Source organism: Molothrus ater, chromosome 14, assembly GCF_012460135.2.
Source record: "Molothrus ater isolate BHLD 08-10-18 breed brown headed cowbird chromosome 14, BPBGC_Mater_1.1, whole genome shotgun sequence".
Lineage (NCBI taxonomy): Eukaryota > Metazoa > Chordata > Aves > Passeriformes > Icteridae > Molothrus > Molothrus ater.
Genome location: NC_050491.2, coordinates 13,286,950 through 13,308,794, shown reverse-complemented (window position 1 = coordinate 13,308,794; position 21,845 = coordinate 13,286,950). Strand labels below are relative to the sequence as shown.

The 21,845-nt window shown below is 41.7% G+C and overlaps 1 protein-coding gene across 1 annotated transcript in view; it reads left to right on the top strand.

Annotated features, from left to right (window-relative positions):
- Positions 1–406: 406 nt before the first annotated feature.
- MAP7D3 (MAP7 domain containing 3) overlaps positions 407–21,845 on the top strand; it is a 42,712-nt gene continuing 21,273 nt past the window's right edge. Inside the window, 6 exon segments of the mRNA XM_054516337.1 lie at positions 407–508; positions 13,350–13,445; positions 14,261–14,341; positions 15,758–15,921; positions 17,945–18,059; positions 19,010–19,042. Of these exon segments, the coding sequence (XP_054372312.1) occupies positions 430–508; positions 13,350–13,445; positions 14,261–14,341; positions 15,758–15,921; positions 17,945–18,059; positions 19,010–19,042 (568 nt within the window). The 5' untranslated portion in view covers positions 407–429.

The following is a 21,845-nucleotide window of genomic DNA, read 5'->3' as shown; positions in this document are numbered from 1 at the left end:
ACCTGAACACCGGATTCCTTTTTTCTAATCTGCATCTCTGCTGTCGCCGTTTGAGGCCGGTTCCTCTGCTCCTCTCCGTGCAGAGCCGGCAGACGGGACCGGCCCCAGCTCATTGCACGCTCCCGTCAAGGGTGATGAGCTCCCCCCGGAGCCTCCTGGAGCCCCCAGCTCCCTCAGCCGCTGCCCATCAGACTCCCAGTCCTTCCCAGTTCCCCAGTCCTTGCAGGAGTTCCCTGCCCCGGCCGGACCCTCTCCAGCAGCCCCGTCCCTGAGGAAGCGCAGCCCGAGGCAGCGCCCGGCGCTCGCCGCGGCCGCCCCGGATGGACGCGGGAGCGCTCCCGGTGCCGGCGGGGCGGGAGCGGGCGGAGCCTGCGCACTGCGCCCCGCGCCCCGCGGCCCGCCCGGCACTCCCGCGGCCCGGCGCTGAAGATGGCGGAGGGCGGTGCGGCGCCCCCGTCCTGCGCTTCCTCCTCCTCCTCCTCCTTGAAGGGGCTGCGGGAGCAGATGGGTGAGAGCGGGCAGGGAGGGGTAGCACGGGCGGTGCGTGGGGGGTCCGGCGGCCCAAGGGCGCGGCTGGCGCCGGCCGCCCCCCCCCCGGTCGCCCCGCTGGACGTCCGGCCCCGTCCCGGGGCGGGGAAGGGGCACCGCGAGCGGAGGCCGCCGGGGCTGGCCGGGCCCGGCCCGCTGCCCGCCCGGTCCGTGCTTCCCGCAGCTGCGGGCGGTGATTGCTGGCTCGGGACCTCCCGCAGCTCGTGGGCTCAGCACAGGCGGTGCGGGAGGCTGCGTTACACGAGCCGCCCGTTTCTCACCGGTTCTCCAACTCGGCGGTGTCTGTGCTGGCTCTTGCTTTCAGAGGGTCTGCCCCAGCGATGTGTTCGGTCCCGAGTGCAGAAGGCAGAGAGCCCCTGGCATTGATTTCTAATCAAAGATTGAATAATTCCCGATTTTACTTTTCACTTTTTTTTTTTTTTTAACTGGTGTTATAAGAGGGCTGAAGAAGCTCTGCTTTTGTCTTTGGCTGTGCATATGTGCCTATTTATTCTTAAGGTCCTTAATAATATACTCTGCAACGAGTGTTGTGCATGCACGATATGTGTTTGCAGCAACATTTCGTGGTACATCTCCATGCGAAAGCTTTGTGGGTGAGCAATGGAAAAGATAAACATTTACTTATCTCAGTCACAAAAACAAGTAAAGAGACTTGTGGTTTGATCTAAACTAACTAACTAGGACTAGGTGCAGCAACTACTCTTGAGAGCCTATTGCATTGTTTTCAGTGTATCTGTGTAATTACATAAAGAGGAGTGCTGGCAAAGGGTCCTGAATGCACAACTCTCATCTGGCATTCTTCTTCAGTGTGTTGAGTGTTGGAAATACTATTTAATTACTTTTTGTTTCTGTTTCAAAATTAAGACAGTTTAGTGCTCCAGAAGGATAAAGATCTACCAGAAGATAGCACTTCTCACCTGCAAAGGCTGTGTCTGTTTGAACCTTATTCTTCCTGCTAGAACTGCTGAATTTTATTTTGCATATGGGATGCACTTACATGGTGGCTGCTAGGTTTTTCCAAGGATGGGCACCCGTATTTGGTTACAGCTGTCATGACCTAGATTTAGTCCCAAAATCACAGAGGAAATGCTCCATGGGCCAGGCAGCTCCGTCTCCTTTCAGATATGCACATGTTGTAATATGCACATCATGTTGAAAAAACAACCCCCCTCCCTAGATCCTGGAAAGGCTAGACCTTGATTTTTTTTTCCCTGAGGGGGTAGAAGTCACTGAACCAGAATCTGAACTTCAGTGTACATAGAATGCATTTGTAGCAGTTATGTGCTCAAAGATAAACTCGGTGCTAATGTGCAGTGAATCAATGCTGTCTGTGAGCTCTCAGGCTGCTGCAGCTCTGCTCCCGACTTCTACTCAGTAGCACTCCCTGGAGAGAGCAAATGATGTTTAGAAATCATCCTTGCAATCCAGTGGTTGACGGTGGAATTTGCAGGATGATTTGCCACAGTATTTGCTGCTCTTTGGAGAAGTTGTGAGCAGCAGCCAAGTCTGATATCGCAGCTGTTTAGAGAAGATGTACAAAAAAAAAGAAAAAAAGAAAAAAAGACACCCGTTCAGTCCCACACTCCCCTTGGGCATGTTTGGGGAGGGATAGAACTTCCTGCCTGTCTGAGCTCACTTGGCTGCGTGGGGGGACTCCTCACTTCCAAAATACCTGCTAACAAGAATGCTTGGAGCCAGATTCTGCTGCTCTGGGGGCAGTTGTGTACTTTGCTGTCTTAATCAGTGTGAAGAACAAACATCTATGCAAAATAAATACAGTGTTGTGTGCCTTCAGAAGTTTGTCAGTGAACTTGTGTCTGGGAATCTCACGTTTAAAGACAATAAATAAAGAGAATCTTGCTGAGAAGCCACAGCTCTTTCTGGCAGCCTGGCTAAGAGGTGTGTGTACATACTGTTTGTATAGTCACCTTCTGCATAGGTACCTTTGTGGGTCCTTATTAAAGGACACTTCTGGGTTCTTGTTCTGTTCACTTCTGCTGTCTGTGACCAGCCTCTTGATGGTGCTTGTTGATTTTTAGGCCTTGCACACGTAGAATCCCACGGTGCCACTTGTAACTAACTTCCAATTTGGTATGTTTAGCAAGAAAAATATTCTCTCAAATTCAGTCTGGTGTTGAGGTAAGGAAAAGGTGTTTCTCCTTCTTTGAGAGAGTATCAACTGTGATTAAGATTCTGCAGGCCAACTCATGCCTGCAGTGCCAGTTCTGCAGTTCCTTTGTAATAATTTTCTGCCCTGACACACTTGTCCAGTCTTATTTCCTTTATGTGGATGACAAAAAGCAGAATCTGCTACCACAACTAGAAGGCAGTTAAGGTTTCTGAACATCACTTAACATTAGAAATGAATTGTAGTTGTACACTGAACCAGCAGTGCATAGATGGCAGTTGCTTACCCCATTTTTGTTATCCATGCTTGCTGCTGTCATCCCTCAGGGATGAAGAGGAATTTTTGATCCTATTCTAATGCCATAAGTACTGCTGAGCTTGTTAAGATGTGAGAAGAGGGGAATAGTTGGGTACTTGTGGTTTATCCAGTAAGTGAGGTTTTCCTTGAGTAGTGTTGGTAATCAGAGGAAAAATACCTGTAATTTATGCTGCTGTAGCCTACATTTGTTGTCTTCATTTTCACTGGAATACTGAAAAGTCCTGTCTTTCACAGTATGGGTGGTAGAGAATGTTTGGATTTTTTTACTAGAGCTTGGTATTCCTGTGCTGTTGCCAGGATTTCCACTCACATATTGAATTGCTGTTGCAAAGGTTGTTCAAAACAGTATATTTAAATGCTGTTCATACGTATTTTCCTTTCCAGGACCTGCATCATCTTTTGGGAAACCTATCTCAGATGTGGGTAAAAAAATAAAGTGCCTTTTTCAACAAATCTAGCTGCAGGCATAAATTCCATGACCTGCAGGTCCCTGTTTGGTTGGAAGTTTTCTAATAAAACGACAAGTTCATTCCATGTAATCAGTTTTTTCTCCCTATGCAAGTGGCACTGTCTGGCTTTGTCCATTTTGCCCAGACCACAGTTCTTAGCAACAGCTTTATCAAGTGCATGTACACAGAATTGGCATGAAAAGAAGGATGGATGGGTAACTAATAGTGCATATTCATTGCTCAGGCAAGTAGTCAGGAACATGCACAGATTTTTCTGGTCTCTAGATAACAGTTACAAAACATAAGAACACAAGGTTGCACCAACACCTGTAGGAGTACTGGAGAGCTCTTGGGTACAGTCTTGGTCCCATAACAGAAGATGGTCAGAGGAAATTATTTGGGATCCAGAAGCATCTGTCAGACAATTGATGAGTTCACCTGTGTGTCAGAGCTGCCTGCTGGAAGATGGAAAGAATGAATTTACTTATGAATTTGGATCCTTTAAAGCCTTTGGGATTTGCACTGTGGCTGTCAGTAGAGGTGGGCTTCAGGTTTTGCCTGGGAAGCAGCAAGACAAGGAAACCATTTCTTTGCCAGGTTTCTCACAGTGTGGGAGTGCTACATGAAAAGCATCTTGAGCATTCAGTTGTTGTCTTATTTGGTGATGTTTGAATGAGTGACTGGTACAGGTCCCATCTGCAGAGCAAAGGCAGCTCATCACTGGGGCATTCAGCTCGTGATCACTGGGGCTGGCTTCAATTTCTTGATTTTGCGAAACTCCTCAGAACTTTGGACAAAGTTCTAAGGGGTTTTTGTGCTTCATCCTTTTTCCCTGCATGAAAGTAGTAAGACTGCTTTGCAGAGTGCCAAGGCAATAAGTGCAAAGAACTGCACAGAAATTGGATTTCATGTAGATCTCAGTGGTGAGACAACATTCCCAAATCAGGCTGAGAACTTAATGTAATTGTGATGGCTATGAGCTCTAATTTCATTTTCTTTTTGTTCAGGGAAATACAATCATCTAGGGTAGGGATAATTTCATGCTGATTCAGAAAGATGAATGCTATGTATTGAGCTGCTTAGCATTCTGAAGATTACTTACAGTTGTAAGTGGTTTATAAAAGGTTTTTTTAGAATTTAAAACTTTAAATTCTTGAGATTTCTCCAAATATATTCAGGAGAGATATGCTCCTTGCTGTAAGGAGAAAAAGGCAAACAAACAAAAAAACCACCCAAACCATGTGCATATACAGTATTTTTCTTTTCAGTTTCTTGTGTCGAGTGTTCCATTCTCTTATTCTCACATATTTCTTCATGTGTTGAAATTGCAGAATATAAATTTGGCTTCCATGCTTCAATTCAGATGAAACTATTTAGCAAATAATGACTTGCAAGGGTCATAACTCCAGTGGTGAGAGCCCAGAGATGCTGTGGCTTCCACTCTCCCTAACTGTGCATAGTCTTAAAATGTGACTGGAATTAAGGACTGCTGCTTCTTCATACAGTTGTGTTTTTTAAAAAGAAAACGGGAATACTGATATGCTATTATTAATTTTCAGTTCTTAAAGGTGATAAGAGAATAAAGAAGGGTTACTATGGGTTACTGTAAGATAAATGTAAAAAATAATCTAGGTTACTCATAATAATAGGGGTATCAAAAGCTGCTGATTGTCTTTAAATTTGATTAAATAATTGGAGATGCTTGCAGTCCTCTTGTGAAAGGACACCCTGACAAATAAAATTCTGAGCATGCAATTTTAATGACTTCTGTGAATATGACTTATTGGATTACTTGTGGTACTTGAAAATCCAACTGGGACTGCAAATTTCTTGTCTGCCACAAATAAATTAGTGCCATTTAGCTTCCAATTATGCAGCTTACAACCAGGTTAATCTTAATTGATGATATGCTTTCAGTGTGTTTGCATATGTCTGTCCAATAATCAAAACCTTTCTACATGCTGGTGGTTTAAGTTTTTTGGAGGGTGGCATTTGTGGAAGAAAAAAGTGTTGCTCAGAGTTGGTTTTGTTTGAAAGAGACAGAAACCTCCACTGTGCTGCATAAGGCTGTGCATAAAGGGACACAAGCCTTTGCTTTTAAGGAAGGTTGACATGTTTGGTTGACATTTGTTTTCATCTAAATTATTTTTATATTCCAGTCAGTTTGGAAGTTCTGCTTTCTAGGTGAAGGATCCCTGGCTGATGTTGCCTTTGAGGAAAGCAGTTACCACTGGCCATGCTCAGAATACCTCTGTCTTTCTCATAGTGGTTTTTTCCCTTCATAATTCACAGGGAACTTCTAAATACTCCTTTATGAGTACTTAACTGACTATTAATTTACAGACACTCTCTGTTGTTTAAATGCACTGACCTGAATCTTGGGAGGGAGAATAGATATTGTAGTGCCTTGTTCTCTGGGCAAGTGTTTCAAAGCTTCCAAGTGTTAGAATTCCTCTCCCAAGCTGAAGAGGGCTTGGCTACAAGAATATGGAAATGCAGTAGGGATCTTTGTACTTAAAGAACATAATTTAATAGAATTTATTAAGTTGTTAATTTCAAACCTTATCCTCTGTTTAATTTTGCCAAGAGAACTTCTTGGAGGAACATTTTTGCAGCACAGAGTTGATCAATATTATTCTATGTTGTGTTCTGGATATTAAAACCAAGGACACTCATCTCCAGACCAGGTCAGTGAGTGTCACCTTACATTCAGATTTCTTTAAAAGACTTTGTGCCACTGGGTAATGAATTTAGAAAGAAATATGGTCTCTTTATTGTCTCTTTAGCTCTTTTTTCCTGCTTGCTTTTTTTACACCCATTTGCCACTTTTCACTTATCCTTCAAGCTCTTTGGGGCAGGGACTGATTCATGGTTACTTTGCTGGGGTCTTACATTGCATGGATTGGAGTGTCCCAGAGCCTTCATTTTTTAATTAGCTGGGTGAACTGTACAGCTTTAAGAAAATTTGCAGTTTATTTCCTTTTACATTTTGCATCCCCCTTTTCTGCTTTAGACAGAGGGTTTGCTGCATTAAACACACTGTGGACCTGTCAGTGTCCTGCAGCACTTTCTGTTCTGAGTGATTTGATTTGAGGTTGGCCTCTTGGGGGTAAATGCCAACACCAGTCTCTCCTTCTGAAACACACAGGCAGTGTTTGAATGAGCTCCAAATTTTCCATGAGAAATTCATCGAGTGTAAAAAGCAAAAGCAGTAGTTTTCACTGCTGGCTTGGAAAGGAACTGCTGTCCTTGCACCAAAAGAAAGCTCAAAATGGAGTTTTCCCAGGGATGTCTGAGTCTGTTGTGACTCGCAGTGCTAGGCTGTGGTGTGGGCTGGCATTGTTTGGCCTGGGTGAATTAAACAATAGGCACAGCCTGCAAACAAGAGCACAAAAGCGTTTTCAAGGCCATGCTTCTAGCAAGCAAAAAAACCCCAGAGTGTTCAGGAAAGAGGGAAGTCATGGAGAGAAGTTAGTTATTGCCAGTGTTAGGGATAGTGCACGGCGGGGGAAGAAACAATACAATGAAAAAAACAGATGTGAAATAAGAGAAGAGAGCAAGGGCTTGTCTTGAAGTTACTTTTTGCCATGGCTTGCAGGAGTGTGAAGAGGAGTCAGTGTTAGGCAGCCCAAAGCAGAGAGCTGGAATTCCAGTGGGAACTGAGCTGTGCAGAGGAGGTTAAAGGGACTGCTCTGGCATCTGTGAAGCCACTTCAGCATTGAGGGACAACATATGTACTCCTGAGGCACTGGGCAGTGCTATTAAATAGAGAAAATTATTTGTACAGCAGACTGGTTATTGATAATCTTCCATTTTACCTTTTGGGTCCTCTGTAGCTGTTAAACCTGTATCTAATTCTGTCCAGTTGAGAGTGTTAAATCTGTTTACCCCTCTCTATAAACATTGATGTCACATAACTAGTAAATTTCACAATGAATCTGCTTGAAATTATCTAAGGGCATATTAATTGTGTAGACTGCTTTCATTTTAGTCCTGTGTATTAGGATACTTTGGAATTTCCAGTATGCAGAAATAGGTAAATATTTCAGCTAAACTTGAGAAGGTTCACAAGGGTCTTTGTGAGAGTGGAGTTTCTGCTGTCATTCCACTTAATTTCTTTCAGGAGCAGAATAATAATACACCTCACTAATAAAGAACCCCAAATTGTGGAAGCCAGGTGTCTTTTCCAGAGAAGGAGATAGATTTAGCTTGTCAGCTCTGTGTGCAAAACACAGACAGTGCTTCTTACTAACCTTATGATGGCTTCTGCAAGAGTTGGTGATGTCTTTGTCCTTTCTGAGCATTGTGCTGGCAGTTGCTTTTTCCATTAAGCATAACTCATGGCTGAGCAGTATGAGTGAGGTTAAAATAAGAGAATAAGTGACAGTGGGAGTCAGTGGGACTCCACAGGTGTGTTTTCAGTAGTGTTCAGACAACTGAAGGTAGTGAGGATGGTGTGGCTGTTGAGCAATGGTGTAACATCTCTGACTGTAGAAAGTTTCTGGAGATGGCTGCTAATCCTGTTGAGGACAAATTTCAATGCCTTTGTCTGTGCTTATATTGCAGTCAAGTTTGGTTTAGATTATGTGCTTCCCCTAGGGCAAAGTGTGCAGAGATCAATGCAAAAATTAACTAGCAACCTTCATGGTGCCTTTCTGGTCATGAGTACATAGTAAGAGTATCATACATCTTTGAGATTGCTTCAGCTGTATCTTTGCAGGTTTCCTTATAAGAAATAAGTAATTTTGTTAGTTATGTGATTTAAAAAAATATTTCTAGGTCTTAATCTCAATATGAATGTTTGAAGATAAGTAAAAAATTAGGTTCTTGCAAGTGTGTCTCAAATACTTACTTGTGGAGCTGCTAATTCATATACTGCAAAGGAATGCTTGTGTCAGTGGGTTCAAAACTTGTGATGAACTCAAGAAATCACCCTTAACTGCCTTGAGCTTTGGGAGCAAAACCAAATTGTTGTACAGAATTAGCTGAGGAAATGGTCTTAAAGGGAGGAAAGCACATAAAGGTAGTAAAATAGGTATCCCATGTAGGGAATAAATATAGGACAAAGTTTGCAAATGGAGTCTGGGATTGGGATAAGACAACAGGAAGCTCTTGTAGCCTGCTGAAGCTGAGAGTGGGCACTGCTTTCTGAAGATCTCTGTGCTTCCCATCTGGTGGCTGCCCAGACAAAACAGGAGAACCATCTGCCTCCCAGCTGGTCCGTCAGAAGGTGCCTACAGGGAAGCTCACGTGTTTGTTTGTTTGTGGAGCTGTCAGTCCTTGCAGCCCAAAGATGGGATGTGAGGATCAGTGGGGAAAACAGGGAAGAGAGGAATGCACACAGAGAGGGCTTTCCCTTCATCATTAGAAACTTTCTGTGTTGTCCACTTGTTTGTGTGAAGGTGCATCCTTCCTCTGGTGTCGTCTGAACAAGGAGTAGTGGTGTAAAAACTAATACCTAATTTTTCTTAAAGCTTCAAACTTATGATCTTGCATCTGTTTCTTAACCTATGTTAATTAATGATTGGAAATCATCTTAAAAGGCAGTGCATGGAAATCTCAAACTTGAATGCTGACTTTCCTCATCTTTCCTGAAAGTATGTAGAAAACTTTTAAAGGATCTGAACACTTACTGGCAAACAGCATCTCCCTGTAGTGGAACAAGACAAGAACGAAGGCTTGCAGATTTGGCACAGTTTGCTATAAAATCAGAGATGTTTTGCTGGAAGGTTCACTTTTGATTCATGGGTTGCTTATTGGCTTCTTGTTACCTGCTTTAAACTTTTATGAGCACACTTAGAATCATAACAATGCTTAACATTCAGGAGCCCTCCTAACACCCCCTGTTTCAGAAGCTTAGCCTGGGATTTTTTTGTTTGCTTTGCATAGCAAGTCATTAAATCATAAGAAGCAGAAGGGTTGCTGTGAAAGTCAGCACATTCTGCTCTCCTCTGTAGTTCAACAAGGGAAGGGAAGGGAAGGGAAGGGAAGGGAAGGGAAGGGAAGGGAAGGGAAGGGAAGGGAAGGGAAGGGAAGGGAAGGGAAGGGAAGGGAAGGGAAGGGAAGGGAAGGGAAGGGAAGGGAAGGGAAGGGAAGGGAAGGGAAGGGAAGGGAAGGGGAAGGGAAGGGAAGGGAAGGGAGAGTGGGGCAGTGTTGGGCAGGGGATGGGATGGAAGGCCTGGAGCTCGCTGGGTGAAGGGATGGAGCTGCTTCAGTCCCTAATGAGGTTTACTAAGAACAGCAGTGGGTTCTTTGCCAGTCTTGGCAGGGGCCAAGGGTATTAGCCGTGTGCAGGGGTTGAAATAGAAATCAAGGTTTATTTTTAGCGCCGGTCCCTTCAGGGCATATTGGAAACCTGATCAGGGAAGGGAAGTACTGTCATGCTCAGTGTGAGGGAGGCACCTCAGCACCTGCACTGTCAGGGGATCGTGAGCTGGAAGTGGAATTGGGAGAGTTGGATTTATTTAAAATGTCACCTCCTGGTGCTTCTGTGGGTTTGGTTTTTCTCTGATTTGCTTGGCCAGACCTGGGGTGCTAAATGGTGATGAGGGCACAGAAGGAAAACTGCTTCCCAAATGACCTAATCATTTCATGATTCAAATAGCTCTATTTTATTGTGCATGAATGCAGATATTATTATTAGCCTCATGCATGGCTTATATTTTTATTGATTTTACCTGGAGCACTTAAAGGTAGACTACTGTAAAATAAGCACACAAATTATGATGATCACAAAATATTGTTGTGGAAGACTACTGTGGGAGGGCAAGCTCAGAATAGAAATGAGATATAATTTGACTCTAAGAGAGTTTTTCCTCTCCAGGGAGTTTGCTGAATATGTCCATGTAGGCACCCCCCCCCCATTAATGCAACATGTGACACAGATTCTAGTGAAATGGTTGTTAACTGGTTTCCTGTTCTGGGGTATTCTGATTCATTACACAGGTATTAGGCTCTGTATTTTACAGAGATATATTTTGTGGAAAATTCTTTTCCATGAAGCTTCACTCCATAGCAGACTGCTACATTCATTATGGAAAACTAGGCAGAGAAATTATAGCTATTTGTGCCAAAAAACATTTAAATATATTAATTATTAATGTTTCTTTTATCATATCAAAGCAAAATAAGATAGGTATTTCTTAAAGATTGCATAGTGCAACAATATGCAATGCATTTTCTTTTGCTGTAGTAAAATGTGGACTTTGAAAATCACAGTTTTGTATTGTAAATTTACCATGAAATTGTCAAGGGCCATAAAACCTGTCTGTTGACTAGGAACTTGGTGAAATTGAGCTCACATATCTCAGGAATGTATCGAATGTGATGTCTGTTCCCCTTTTATCAATCTTCTGTTCGGATCCCCAGTTCACATTTGATTCTGGCTTTCTGTTGCTGAAATGCATCACATCCATGTGACATGAAGGTGCACACCTTGTACCTTAAATCTGCTACTTTCAAATGTGAAAGCACATTGTTTCTATGCAAATAATGAAGCATTGAAGGAACATAACATATTTTATCTGACATACAAAAAACCTTGATGTGCAGAGTCCTCTGGCTGGGTATTTCTAGAGTTTTTTCACCTCTGTGTCCTCTGCAAGCTGAACTGTTTTTGTAACCCACTTTCCTGCCTTACAGAATCTCAAGTAATATTTTGCAACCTGAATTAATTAAAGTAAACCGACTAATTGCTTTGCAAATGTAACACATTTTTAAATCAGTGCCTTCTAATCATGAACATTATTCCAACTGTGCGTTTATTTTTGATTGAGTAAATAAATACATAATCCCCCATATCCATTATGGCTGCTTTATTCAGCAAGATTTCTAATAGTAAAATACTTCTGTAAGTAAAATAAAGTTAATATTGTACCTGTTTAATTGCAGGTTGCTTCTTATTATAACTTTGTTATGGAAATTTGGATGTTTAAACTTTGAGAGTTGAGGCAAAATTCCAGTGTTGGTCTTAACTGAAGCTGGTTTAGGTGGAGAGTGGCTTTGTTCTGTTGGGATAATTTCCTGCCTGAGTTAGCTCAGGCTTCCTGGGCACCTCTGTCTCCTCCCTTGAGGAAAGATGTACCTGGATTTCTGGATTTGTCTGAAATCTAAGTGGTTTTTCAAGAAGCTTATGTTCCTTCAGCCTTTGTGATGTACAGAGGTGTCATTGGATATGAATGCCCTGGGTGTACATTTCTGCTCTCAGAACACCTGCAGTGGGCTGCTTTTCCTCTGGCTGTTTTCACTTCTATTTGTGTTAGAATAGATAATTCTGTTGTTGTCACTTGGTGTTTTTTTGGGCTGGATTCCCATCCCTGTGACATGCAACAGTGTACAAAAAATCAGAATTTTGTCTGACTTGTCTGATCTAGAGAGTGAAAAAAACAGTGAGCCTTTTTTAAGCTATTTTTTTGCCAGTTGGTAATCTCATCATGTTGTAGTATATCTGGTCTGTGACTTGTGTGAAAAGAGCCTCAGAGATGTATAGGATGGGCTTGAGGAAGACTTTTGTTTGCTGCTGCAATGAGAAATTAATTCAAGACATGGCAACAGCTGCGGGTGACAATTTAGAGTTGCTGAATAAGTATTGTAATCAGCATTTATCACTGAAATCACATGGGATTAAACACTTTGAGGTGATTGTTCTTGGGCACAGCCTTAGGGAGGGTTATTACCATGACACAACTAGTTGTCATGGCAATGCATGGAGAAGAGGGAGACTCTTCCTTCCTCTTTTGCATTTTGCACTCCTCTTATTAAAGGGAAGTCAGATCATTGGCAAAGTTGTAGTCTCCATTCTTAAAATATAACAGCAATTTGTACTATTGGTCCTTCACCTTCTGGGTGAGATCACAGCACGTTACGTGTTCCTTTTGTGGATTTGCCTTTTCTGTGTAAAACTGGCCTCAACTTTCCCATGTGTGGGTGTGTTCCCTTCTTCCCCTGAAGCTGGGTTTTCCCAAGGAAGCCAGCTGAGCTCCCAGTGCCTGTCAGGCAAGGTGACAGCAGGGTGGCAGTGTGTGGGGACACTTCTGTGGAGCTGTGCAGGGCGCTGGGGTAATGCTGCCTTACAGGTTGCCCTGCCTGCTTTCCCTGTAACTCTTCACGCCCTGCAAAGTGATTAGTGAAGGTTGATATCAAAACAAAGAAAATCTGGGGAGAGTGATACAGTAAATTAGTCTCCCAGACTTGTTAATGGTTTTTTTATTTAGCAAAATTAATATTGGGAGCATTTCCTTTCTGTGTGTTTATCTGTGAGTTGTAGCCCTGCATTTTGCTGAAGTTACCTTGGTGAAACTCAGATAAGGTGAATGGGTCTCTGCACAAATGCTCAATTTACTGTTTTGGAGTCTAATTTGTAATTTAAATTTATTTTTTAAGCTCTTGTTTCAGAAGTATGTTGTAAGCATCCTTCAGTGGTTTACTTTATGCAGCTAATCCCCTTTCTCTTTCATGTAATGAAGTAATGACAGGTCTTCATAGACCTCTCCCTGCTTGGGTCTCATCAGAATATGATTCTAGCAGTGCTAATGGGTTATTACATACATGTGTGCAGCCCACAATTGCTCATGTGGTAGCAAAGAGTTTCTTTTATTAAGTGTAAGTCACATATAACTTTGCAAAATAATGGAGTTTGTTTTAGAAGTGTTATTAAATAAATTTCATCTTTGAAACTCCGTAGTCTTAAAACATAAGGTTTGATAAATGTTTTTACAACAAAATGCTCTGCCAGGTCTCAAGTCTCATATGACAAGTTTTTCCTTACAAGTTGAGCAGCCCCCAGTTAGTTAATTAATAAAAGCATCAGCGACCTCAAGTAGAATTTTATGTATTTATGTTGGATATTTATTTCATGAGTTTCAGTTGTAGAGCTTTTCTTAATGTGGATTGATTTTTTCTCACAGTTGCTGCAGCCCAAGCCATAGCAGAAGAAAGAAGAAGCCAAAGTGGCATTAGCCCTCTTACAGTGCAGACCTCAATAAAGACAGCGACTAAACCAGGTATAATTACAGGTCATTGCTCTTAATGAAGTGCTGGGCTCACAAGGGAGGGTTAGTAGGGGTTGAAAAGAACATATTTAGAGGAAAGTTTGGTGCTCTTTCTTCAGGAGGCATCAGAGCACGTGGTAGATGGTTTGTAGGTCTGGTTTTGATGACAGATTTCTGGTTTTGACTGACTCAGAGTTCAGTTGCCTGTCTTGTAAGCAGGGCATGAGAGCAAAGATAAATGATGGTAACTGGGCAAGTTACCAGCTCACTTCCTGCTGAAATTCAAGCTTTTATACCTGCAAAGACTGCTTAAGTCTTGATTCTGCTTAGTCTGCAAATGAGCTGGTAATTTCCTACCTGAGTTAGCACTGTCCTATAGTGCTGTGAATTTGTGATGACAGGTGAACTATCTGGTCCCAGATGACGCTTTCCTAAATTCCTGTCATTCTTGTTCATGGGAGTTAATATGTACAAGAATGAGGATCAGGGCTGAATTTGGAATAGGGGATGTTCTCACACGTCTGACTTCTTAGGCTTTCCTTTGACTGTACTTATTGAGCCTTTAATGTAATGTTTGCTTTCTCTTGCACCTGTTAAAAATAGTGTTGTGAGGGAATGGAGAAGGGGAAGAGGAGGATGTTCAGCTTTCTATGAATTTTTCAGATGGTGTCTTTAATCTCTCTATAGAGTGTGCACTGATTTGGTGGTATGTGCATGTCTCAGGAAGTTTCATTCTCCTTTTGATAGTAAAGACTTTTGACATTTTATTTAAATATGAATGTTCAAAGTCACTGACAATTATGTGTCTTCAATTTTTGTTTTGACAGTGATAGATGGTTCCATGCTAAGAACAGAAGAAAGGCAAAGACTGGCCAGGGAGCGTAGAGAAGAGCGGGAAAAGCAACATGGTATTTTCATGTTTCACTTAAAGTACCATTTTCTAAAATGTTTCTCTTAAAGGAATTACTGTCCCCCTTAGTCCATGTTTTGTCACTTTTTGTCAGCTTGCTGGGGACAGGAGACAAGGTCTGCTCTTGGTCTTGCATCAGTGTCCATCTGTGAACCTGAAAGAAGAAGGTTTTGATTTGAGAGGAAAACACTGTAGAGAGTTGTAGCTTGTTGAAGCTCAGTGTCACTTCTGACCTTCCATTTCTTAGTGACCACCCAGCAAATTTAGCTAATCCCCTTACTGAAAGCCTTAACAAAAACACTTTGGAAAACAGAACTTTTAGCTTAGAAGTCCTTCCTATAGCCCTGAAGACTGACGTTTGGAGAATGCTGATTCAGAGAAAACCAAAAAAGATTTAGCTACTTGAATGGCTTGTTTGCCTTGAACACAGCTTCCCTTGTTTCCCAGCACACTGAAATGATTTCTGCATTGAAGTGTCAGCAGTATAGACTTTATCTTAGCAGGGAATCTGAACTAGATAACAGCAGAAAACTCTTACCCAGCTTTATGCTGTTTGTGATGTGAATCAGTGCATGTGTGTGTAGCAGGAGATGAAAGGGTCACAGTGTGCCCTGCAGTGCTGGGTCTTGGGCTCCTAGCTTGTGAGGAGAGATGTCTCTCTGAGCTGTGTGTTTGTTTCTCAACATAAAAGCAAACACTCACAACAACAGGAATTACTGTGTTAGCCTAATATGGGAACAGGGTAGTATTATGATGCATATAAAAGTCAGAAATATTTTGGACGCCCCATGTGTAGATGCTCCCTGTGCATTGTTGGTGTGATTATCTGGTCTCTTGGTTCATTTCATCTGTCTGGCCATGGAAAATACTCTGTGCATTCTAGCTTTGTGTCACAGGACCTGAGGCTTCCTGTTGAACTGCACACAGCTGTTCCTTGCTGGAGGCTGCAGAGAATGGTGATAGAACTATTTTGAACTCTGATGCAGGAACTGTAGGGTCTTCCCATCTTGTCATTCAGTGCTTTAAATATTACCTATATTTTGTTCTTAAAAAAAAAAGCTACAGCATTGAAAATTCTACTTTTTGATTTTTAATTTACAGCTTCCTTACAGAGACATCACTATTATGTTGATAAGAAAAGTGTATGCTTAATTTAGGGAATATACATATCCTGATATTCCTGTCTAGACAGTAAAGCCTAGTAGCAGGCAAAGTTCTAATTCCACTTCCAGCCTGGGGACAGAATTAAAGATGAGTCTGTTGTTTGTTGTCACCTCTGCAAGCTCATCTTCCTGTACATTTTCACTTCAGGCAGTAAGAATTTTGCTTGAATATCTCTTGCTTATAAGTTGTATTGCAATATCAATGAATGGCTAAGTTTGATTTTAATTTTTTCTTTAAAATATTCTTACAGCTGCCAAAGAGACACAAATCCTTGAAAAGGAGAGAAAAGCAAAACTCCAGTATGAAAAACAGTTAGAAGAAAGGCAGAGAAAGCTGAAAGAAATGAAGCAAAAAGAGGAACAACGGAGGGCAGCAGTAGAAGAAAAGAGGAAACAAAAAATAGAGGAGGAAAAGGTAACACACATCAAAGTTCCATAGTTTAAAAGAACTATGTTGTTTTCCTACATTACCATGCAGTTTAAAAGAGCTATGTTGTTTTCCTACATTACCATGCTCTGAAGTGCTGTGAAGGAGAAACTTAGGAAAATGATGAATGTGTTAGAACATAAAAGTATTTTCCACATCTACAGTGGGCTATGTAGGCACATGTCCACCTTCCCCATAGAGCTTTGGCTGTAGCTGAGGCACTCAGGACTTCAGGAGCTGTGGCTGTTTGACCACTGGCTGTTTCTCACATGAGCAAAACCCCCACCCCATATTCCCAGATTTCCAGATACCTTCAGAGCACCTTTAGAGTCTGTCTGTAAATCAGTGTGGGTGACAGGTCTTAGACTTCTCTAATTTCTGTGTCTTGTTTCCTTGGAGCCCTGCTGTGGCCTGAGACTCACATTCTCTTAATTCTTCTAAACCAGAATTCATTCCTGTATGATGAAAGGTGCTGATGTTATCTGTGTATTTTTCATTTGCTGCTTTGAACTGTGTGGTGTCTGTTCTCACTGGCCTTTGCTCTGACTGCACATGGACAGGCAGAGCAGAGTTTGAGTTTGGGACTCACTCAATGGGTAGAAGCTGACAGCAGAAAGAAATACATGAAGTTATTCCATCCTTTTGAACAAGTAGCTCTGTTACTGCATATTAAATGTGCAAGTTCTTATTGTTAACTTATTATTACCTTTTTCAGCCAGGTCTCGTTTAGTTAATCTTCTAATAAGGGAGGAGCAGTAGCACAGTAGCAAATACTGTGGAAAAGGGAGTGGTTCGAAAAATCTTGAAGACCACTAGCTGTGGTGAGGATTCACATCCCTGTCTCCCCCCTGCTCCTCAGGTATTCTGCATATCTCTGAGCTCACTATATTGAGGTCTTGAGCTCATTTCTGTCTTTTGTAAAGTGAAGCCTATATCTTTAACTCTGACTGAAGAATTGCTGCACTGCAGATGCCTCCATGGAAATACAATCTACAGATTACATAATGTCTGGGTACTTTGGCACCTTAGGTAAACTCTAGTTCAGGTTTCTCTAACAGAGGGGAAGCTAAGCTCTGTACTTCAAACAAAAACTTTTAGTTTTATCTTTTGTTAGTGAGCAGAATCCTCCCTTCCAGGTTTACATTGTGTGTTTTGCACGGTGACTTCTTTAGTTTGTGTTGTGAAATGGTGTTGAAAGGAGGTGAAAGTCTAGTGTCCCCACGTGGGAGAAATGACTGTATAATGAGTTCCCTTGACATCTTACTGCAGTGTATCTGCAGAAAATACTGCTTCAAAAGATCACTTGGGATATAACTAATCCAGAAGAGAAATGTGTTGTTGACACGTGTGGAAACCTGGCTGGCAAGAAAGAGTCTAGCATGGTTCATCTTTATGCACAAGAGCTAAAGCTCCCCTGCTGGCAGTTACTAGTTCTGGAGACAGCAGCAAAAGCTTCTTTCAGCCCCCTTTGTCCTGTCAGCAATGGTTGCTGAGGCCTGAAGTTGATTGGTCTTCTTTTGTAGTTTTGCCTTTATGTCTCGCTCTTCCTGGTTTCATCACATCTCTCATTCTGTCAGTGTCTGTTAAGACCTGGGTCATTGTTTTTACAGTTCTTTGAAAATACAAATAACTTTATACTTGGTATTTTATAATGGAGAATTTTTATCACCTTTAGAAATAACTTGGTGATATAAATAATTTCAATTGCTCAGTTTGGGGTTCATCCCTATTTAGAAAATAAATAGTGCTGTTTACTGAATAGGAAATCTGTTTGGTGTCTATTTTAAGTAAAGAGTAGAATAGATTATCTGTGCTTTAGCTCAACCTAATCATGTTTGCAGTGTTTTGAAGCCATTAATTACCTCCAGCATTCTTTGCATGATAATTTTCGTAACAACAGCCAGGTGTAAAACAGATTATAAATCATACTGAGGGGGGTGGGGTGTCTGTATTTTGTTTCCTGGCATGGCTGTGGTGAACAGTTAAGCTTCATGGAGGTGTTGTTTGGTAGGAGCGCTATGAAGCAGTTCTGCATCGCACCTTGGAGCGGAGTCAGCGCCTGGAAACACGACAGAAGAGATGGTCATGGGGGGGGTCTGTGACTCCAGACTCAGAAGGCAAAACAGGTAAGCAGCACTGGTTTTAGTAGGGCTGAATCATGGAGTGTTCTATGTGAACACTGGCAGATGGAGCACCATTCATAGGGACCTGGGCATCATTTCCTATCTGGGATCTTAAAGCAGGATCTGTGGGTAGCTCCTGGGAAAATGTCATATCTGTACTTGCCCTGAAATGCTGCTCACACTCAGCTATTTCTGACCTTGGGAAGAGCTAGAGAGAAGCTCCATGGGAAATACAGCATGTGACAGCACTGCCAGCCCTTAAACATCAGCTAGGGGGAATCATGATCTCTAATATTAAGATAACTCAGAGTCCTTTAAATGCAGTTCATGTAATGGAGTGCTAAGACTAGCACTCCATTACATGAACCAAACTCCATTTTGGTGATGAAAATCAAAAGTACCCAGTTGTACTCTAATATCACATCTAAAATGTTTTAAACACACCCTTGGAGTTATGGAATGCTGACTGATTTTTTGAATGCCCAGTAGTGGGTAAGGAGATGCAGTGGACACTCCAAGCTTCTTGGATCATGGATTCTATTCTGGATTAGGTGATGCATTTTAACAGTCTTTAATTTGAACTCAGATAATTTCCTGTTTCACAGTTAACTGTTTCTGCTTGTAAACATTCTGAAATCAGACCAGCAAATAAAGATTGCAGTGGAAGGGATCTTTTCATGCACTACCTAACCACCAATAAATAACATAAATTATTGGCCAGGAATGAAATAAATCAAAAAATGCTTCAGTTCAGCCTATCCTCTATATTGGTGGAATTGTACTGAATGTGATACTGTCATTTTCTGTCAGCTTGAGTGTGTGTTTATAACATGTTTGAAAGTGCTTTGATATTAGTTGTCATTATGATATGCAGCATCCCATTTTTTGGTTAACTTGCCTTTTTTTTGCTATTTGACCTCATGACTTAGCTTACAAACCTTCTTCTTCTACAGAACAACACAGCACTGATGAAGGTGGAACTGGTGGTACAGATTTTGAAAATTTTCTTTTTCTGTTATTTTACACTCACTACTAACCTTTTAAGCTTGAGTTCTTCTCACACTAAGGAAAACCATCTTCTTTAGATCTTTTCCTGGATCTTGGCCAGCTGTGCAACAAATGTGATCCCTAAGTAGAAAGCAGCCCCCCTCATTTTGGCTATCCCTCCCAGCTAATTCAACTACAGCTTAAGTCATGGCATGCTGAGGGAATTTTCAGGGAAAGGCTATGTGCATTTGGGTTTTTAAAGAGGTCTGGATACAGCACAGGGAGAAGAGAAATTTCTATGGGCAAGTATTTGAATAAGGTTTGGAGGGTTTAAGGGCAGTTTCAGACTCTTTCATTGCTTTGCAAAAAGTACATGGTTGGTCTTGGTTTGTTTCCTTCTTGCTTTGGTTTACCAGCAGTTGAAGTAACATTTGCAAAATCAAGGATATTTTAGTGAAACTTTGTGAAAGGGAATGGGTCTCTTGAGCAGTTTGATACTTTTTTCATGAAGGGTATTGCAAAATCAGAGCTGTCCCAATTACCTAAAGATAATTCTATACATGAAATATGTTTTCATTGGATTTCTGGCACTTTCCAGTGCACAGACTGAGCCATTCATGGAAATGCTTTGGACCATTGATACAAATGTTTAATAAGCAAAATTATTTTCTGTAGCTAGATTGAGGTGAAAACTCTCAGCTGAGACCCAGCTGAGTCTGAATCCTGGCAGTCTGTGCGTGCCCACAACATTACTAATGCAGTGCAGCTGTCTGTGACACACACAAGTGAGACTTGAAAATGCAGTGAGGTCTGACTGAGTATGGTTTAACTATTCTGACAATACAGCAGAAGCATGTGTATTTTAGTTAACTTTTCTCCTCCCTTGCCCTGCACATCATGAGCCCCTAATTTTCTCAAAAAACCAGCCAGTTTGGCTGGGTTGGTTTATTTGCTTTACATGTGTTCCTTGGATACATAGATAAATCCATTCACTGTATCTCACACTACCAAATATCATTTAACCATGAAACTGGGAAATCACATTTGCCTCACATGTTTAAGAAAGCACTGGGTTTTATTCTACTAACAAACACAAAACAATGCTCTTTGCTCTCTCCTGATTTGTGTGAGGAAATGAGCCTTGTCTGTCCTTTCTGTTGTGGAGGAAGATCTTCAGTGCTGTTGAAGTATATTTAAGATAAAATATCTTCCAACACAAATGCTCCTGATACAATAATAAGTGCTTACACTGTGATTTATGCATCATAAAATAACTATGCAGATAGTTCAGTGGCAGTAGATCAATTTGGGTAACTTGGCACCAATCTGGAAAAAAATTGCTATGAAGATAAACAGGTAATGCAATGTCCTAGTCAAACCCTTGTGCACCCACATTGTTTTAAAATTGTGTTTGATTTTATGTTAATGTTTCAAACATGAAGCTATGATGTGTGGGGTGGATAATGTGGAACCATGACTGGTTTTACATTTCTCATATTTATTCCTCTTTCAGAGTAGTTCTTTTTATCTTTGAGAACTCATTACTTTATTATTAGAAATCTACCTAAGCCATGTGGGATATTTCAGTCTGGCTGGCTTTCTAAAAAATCCTTATATGGTCCATTTTGCTTTATATTTGTATATTTTCTGGAAGGACAACAATTACCTTTTCTTTTTACTCTGAAAAATGACACCATATGAGCTCTAGTCCATGACATCATTGTGGCTGAATAGTGCATCTTCTCTAACTGCATATCAGGAGGAAGTTTCAATGCAATATTATATTTCCACTGTCAAATTCTGTGGCAGATTTGGGATTAAAGCCCCATTTCTTGAAATGAGAACCATTTGGGGAACTGATTTCAAATATTCTTTAAATATTTTAGGACAAAAGGCATTCTTGTCTATTGTAGTGCTATGCAAAAAAAAATGCAGAATCAGATATGTCTTCCATGAACAGGGTGTGTCAACAGTAATATTTCGGAACATTGAGTGGCAGAGCAGAGGTTTTGGGTGATAGTGTGCTCTGGAAAGTGAAGCCCATGTAATGGAACATTTCCCCAGCCATCAGCAGTTCTGTGGGATGTTGAGTGTGATTCATGAGACCACAGCAGGGATCCCGCTGATGGAGAAATGTAAAAATGGATGAAAGCCCCAGAGTCAAGTGTTACATTAATGGCATTGCTGTCAGTGCTGAGATGAAGCAGGCAGGGTGTGGGTCTGCCAGGAGAAATGGCCAGGCTGTGCAATAAAGCATCCTTGATGACAGTCCTGCTAAAGGGAGTGTTTTAGTGGTGCCTGCTGAGCAGAACAAGAGGTTCAGGTGCATCAGGACTGGAGACATGCAATTAGAATAGAAATGGGGCTGCCAGAGCCTCTCCTTGCTAAATAAAGAGCTTCCTTGTCCTAGTAGAAATTTGGAAGGAAGTGAGAGAGAGCTGATCTTATTTCATGTAGCCTAATGTTATCCAGCCTCAGGCAATGCTGCAGCACCCTCTCTCAGTGAAATCCTGTGAGGGTTGAAAGCTCCTCACTCTGAGTGATTTTCTTAAGATCCCATGTTTCCCAGCTCCTTGCCCAGTTCCAAGTCCTGCTGCATGGCAGACATGTGCTTTCTTCAGCTGTGCTGCTGCAGTTTGCTTTCCCCCTTCCATTAGAAAAATAGAGAAGTTGGTGTCACGTGGGCTGCGTGCTTCCTGCATTTCAAACCCCTTGATTGAGGCAGGAATATCCTGCCTGTCTTCTAAAGCTTTTTTTTCTGGAGAAAGGAACTTTAAAGTCTGCAGAATTTGTTCTGTGAAT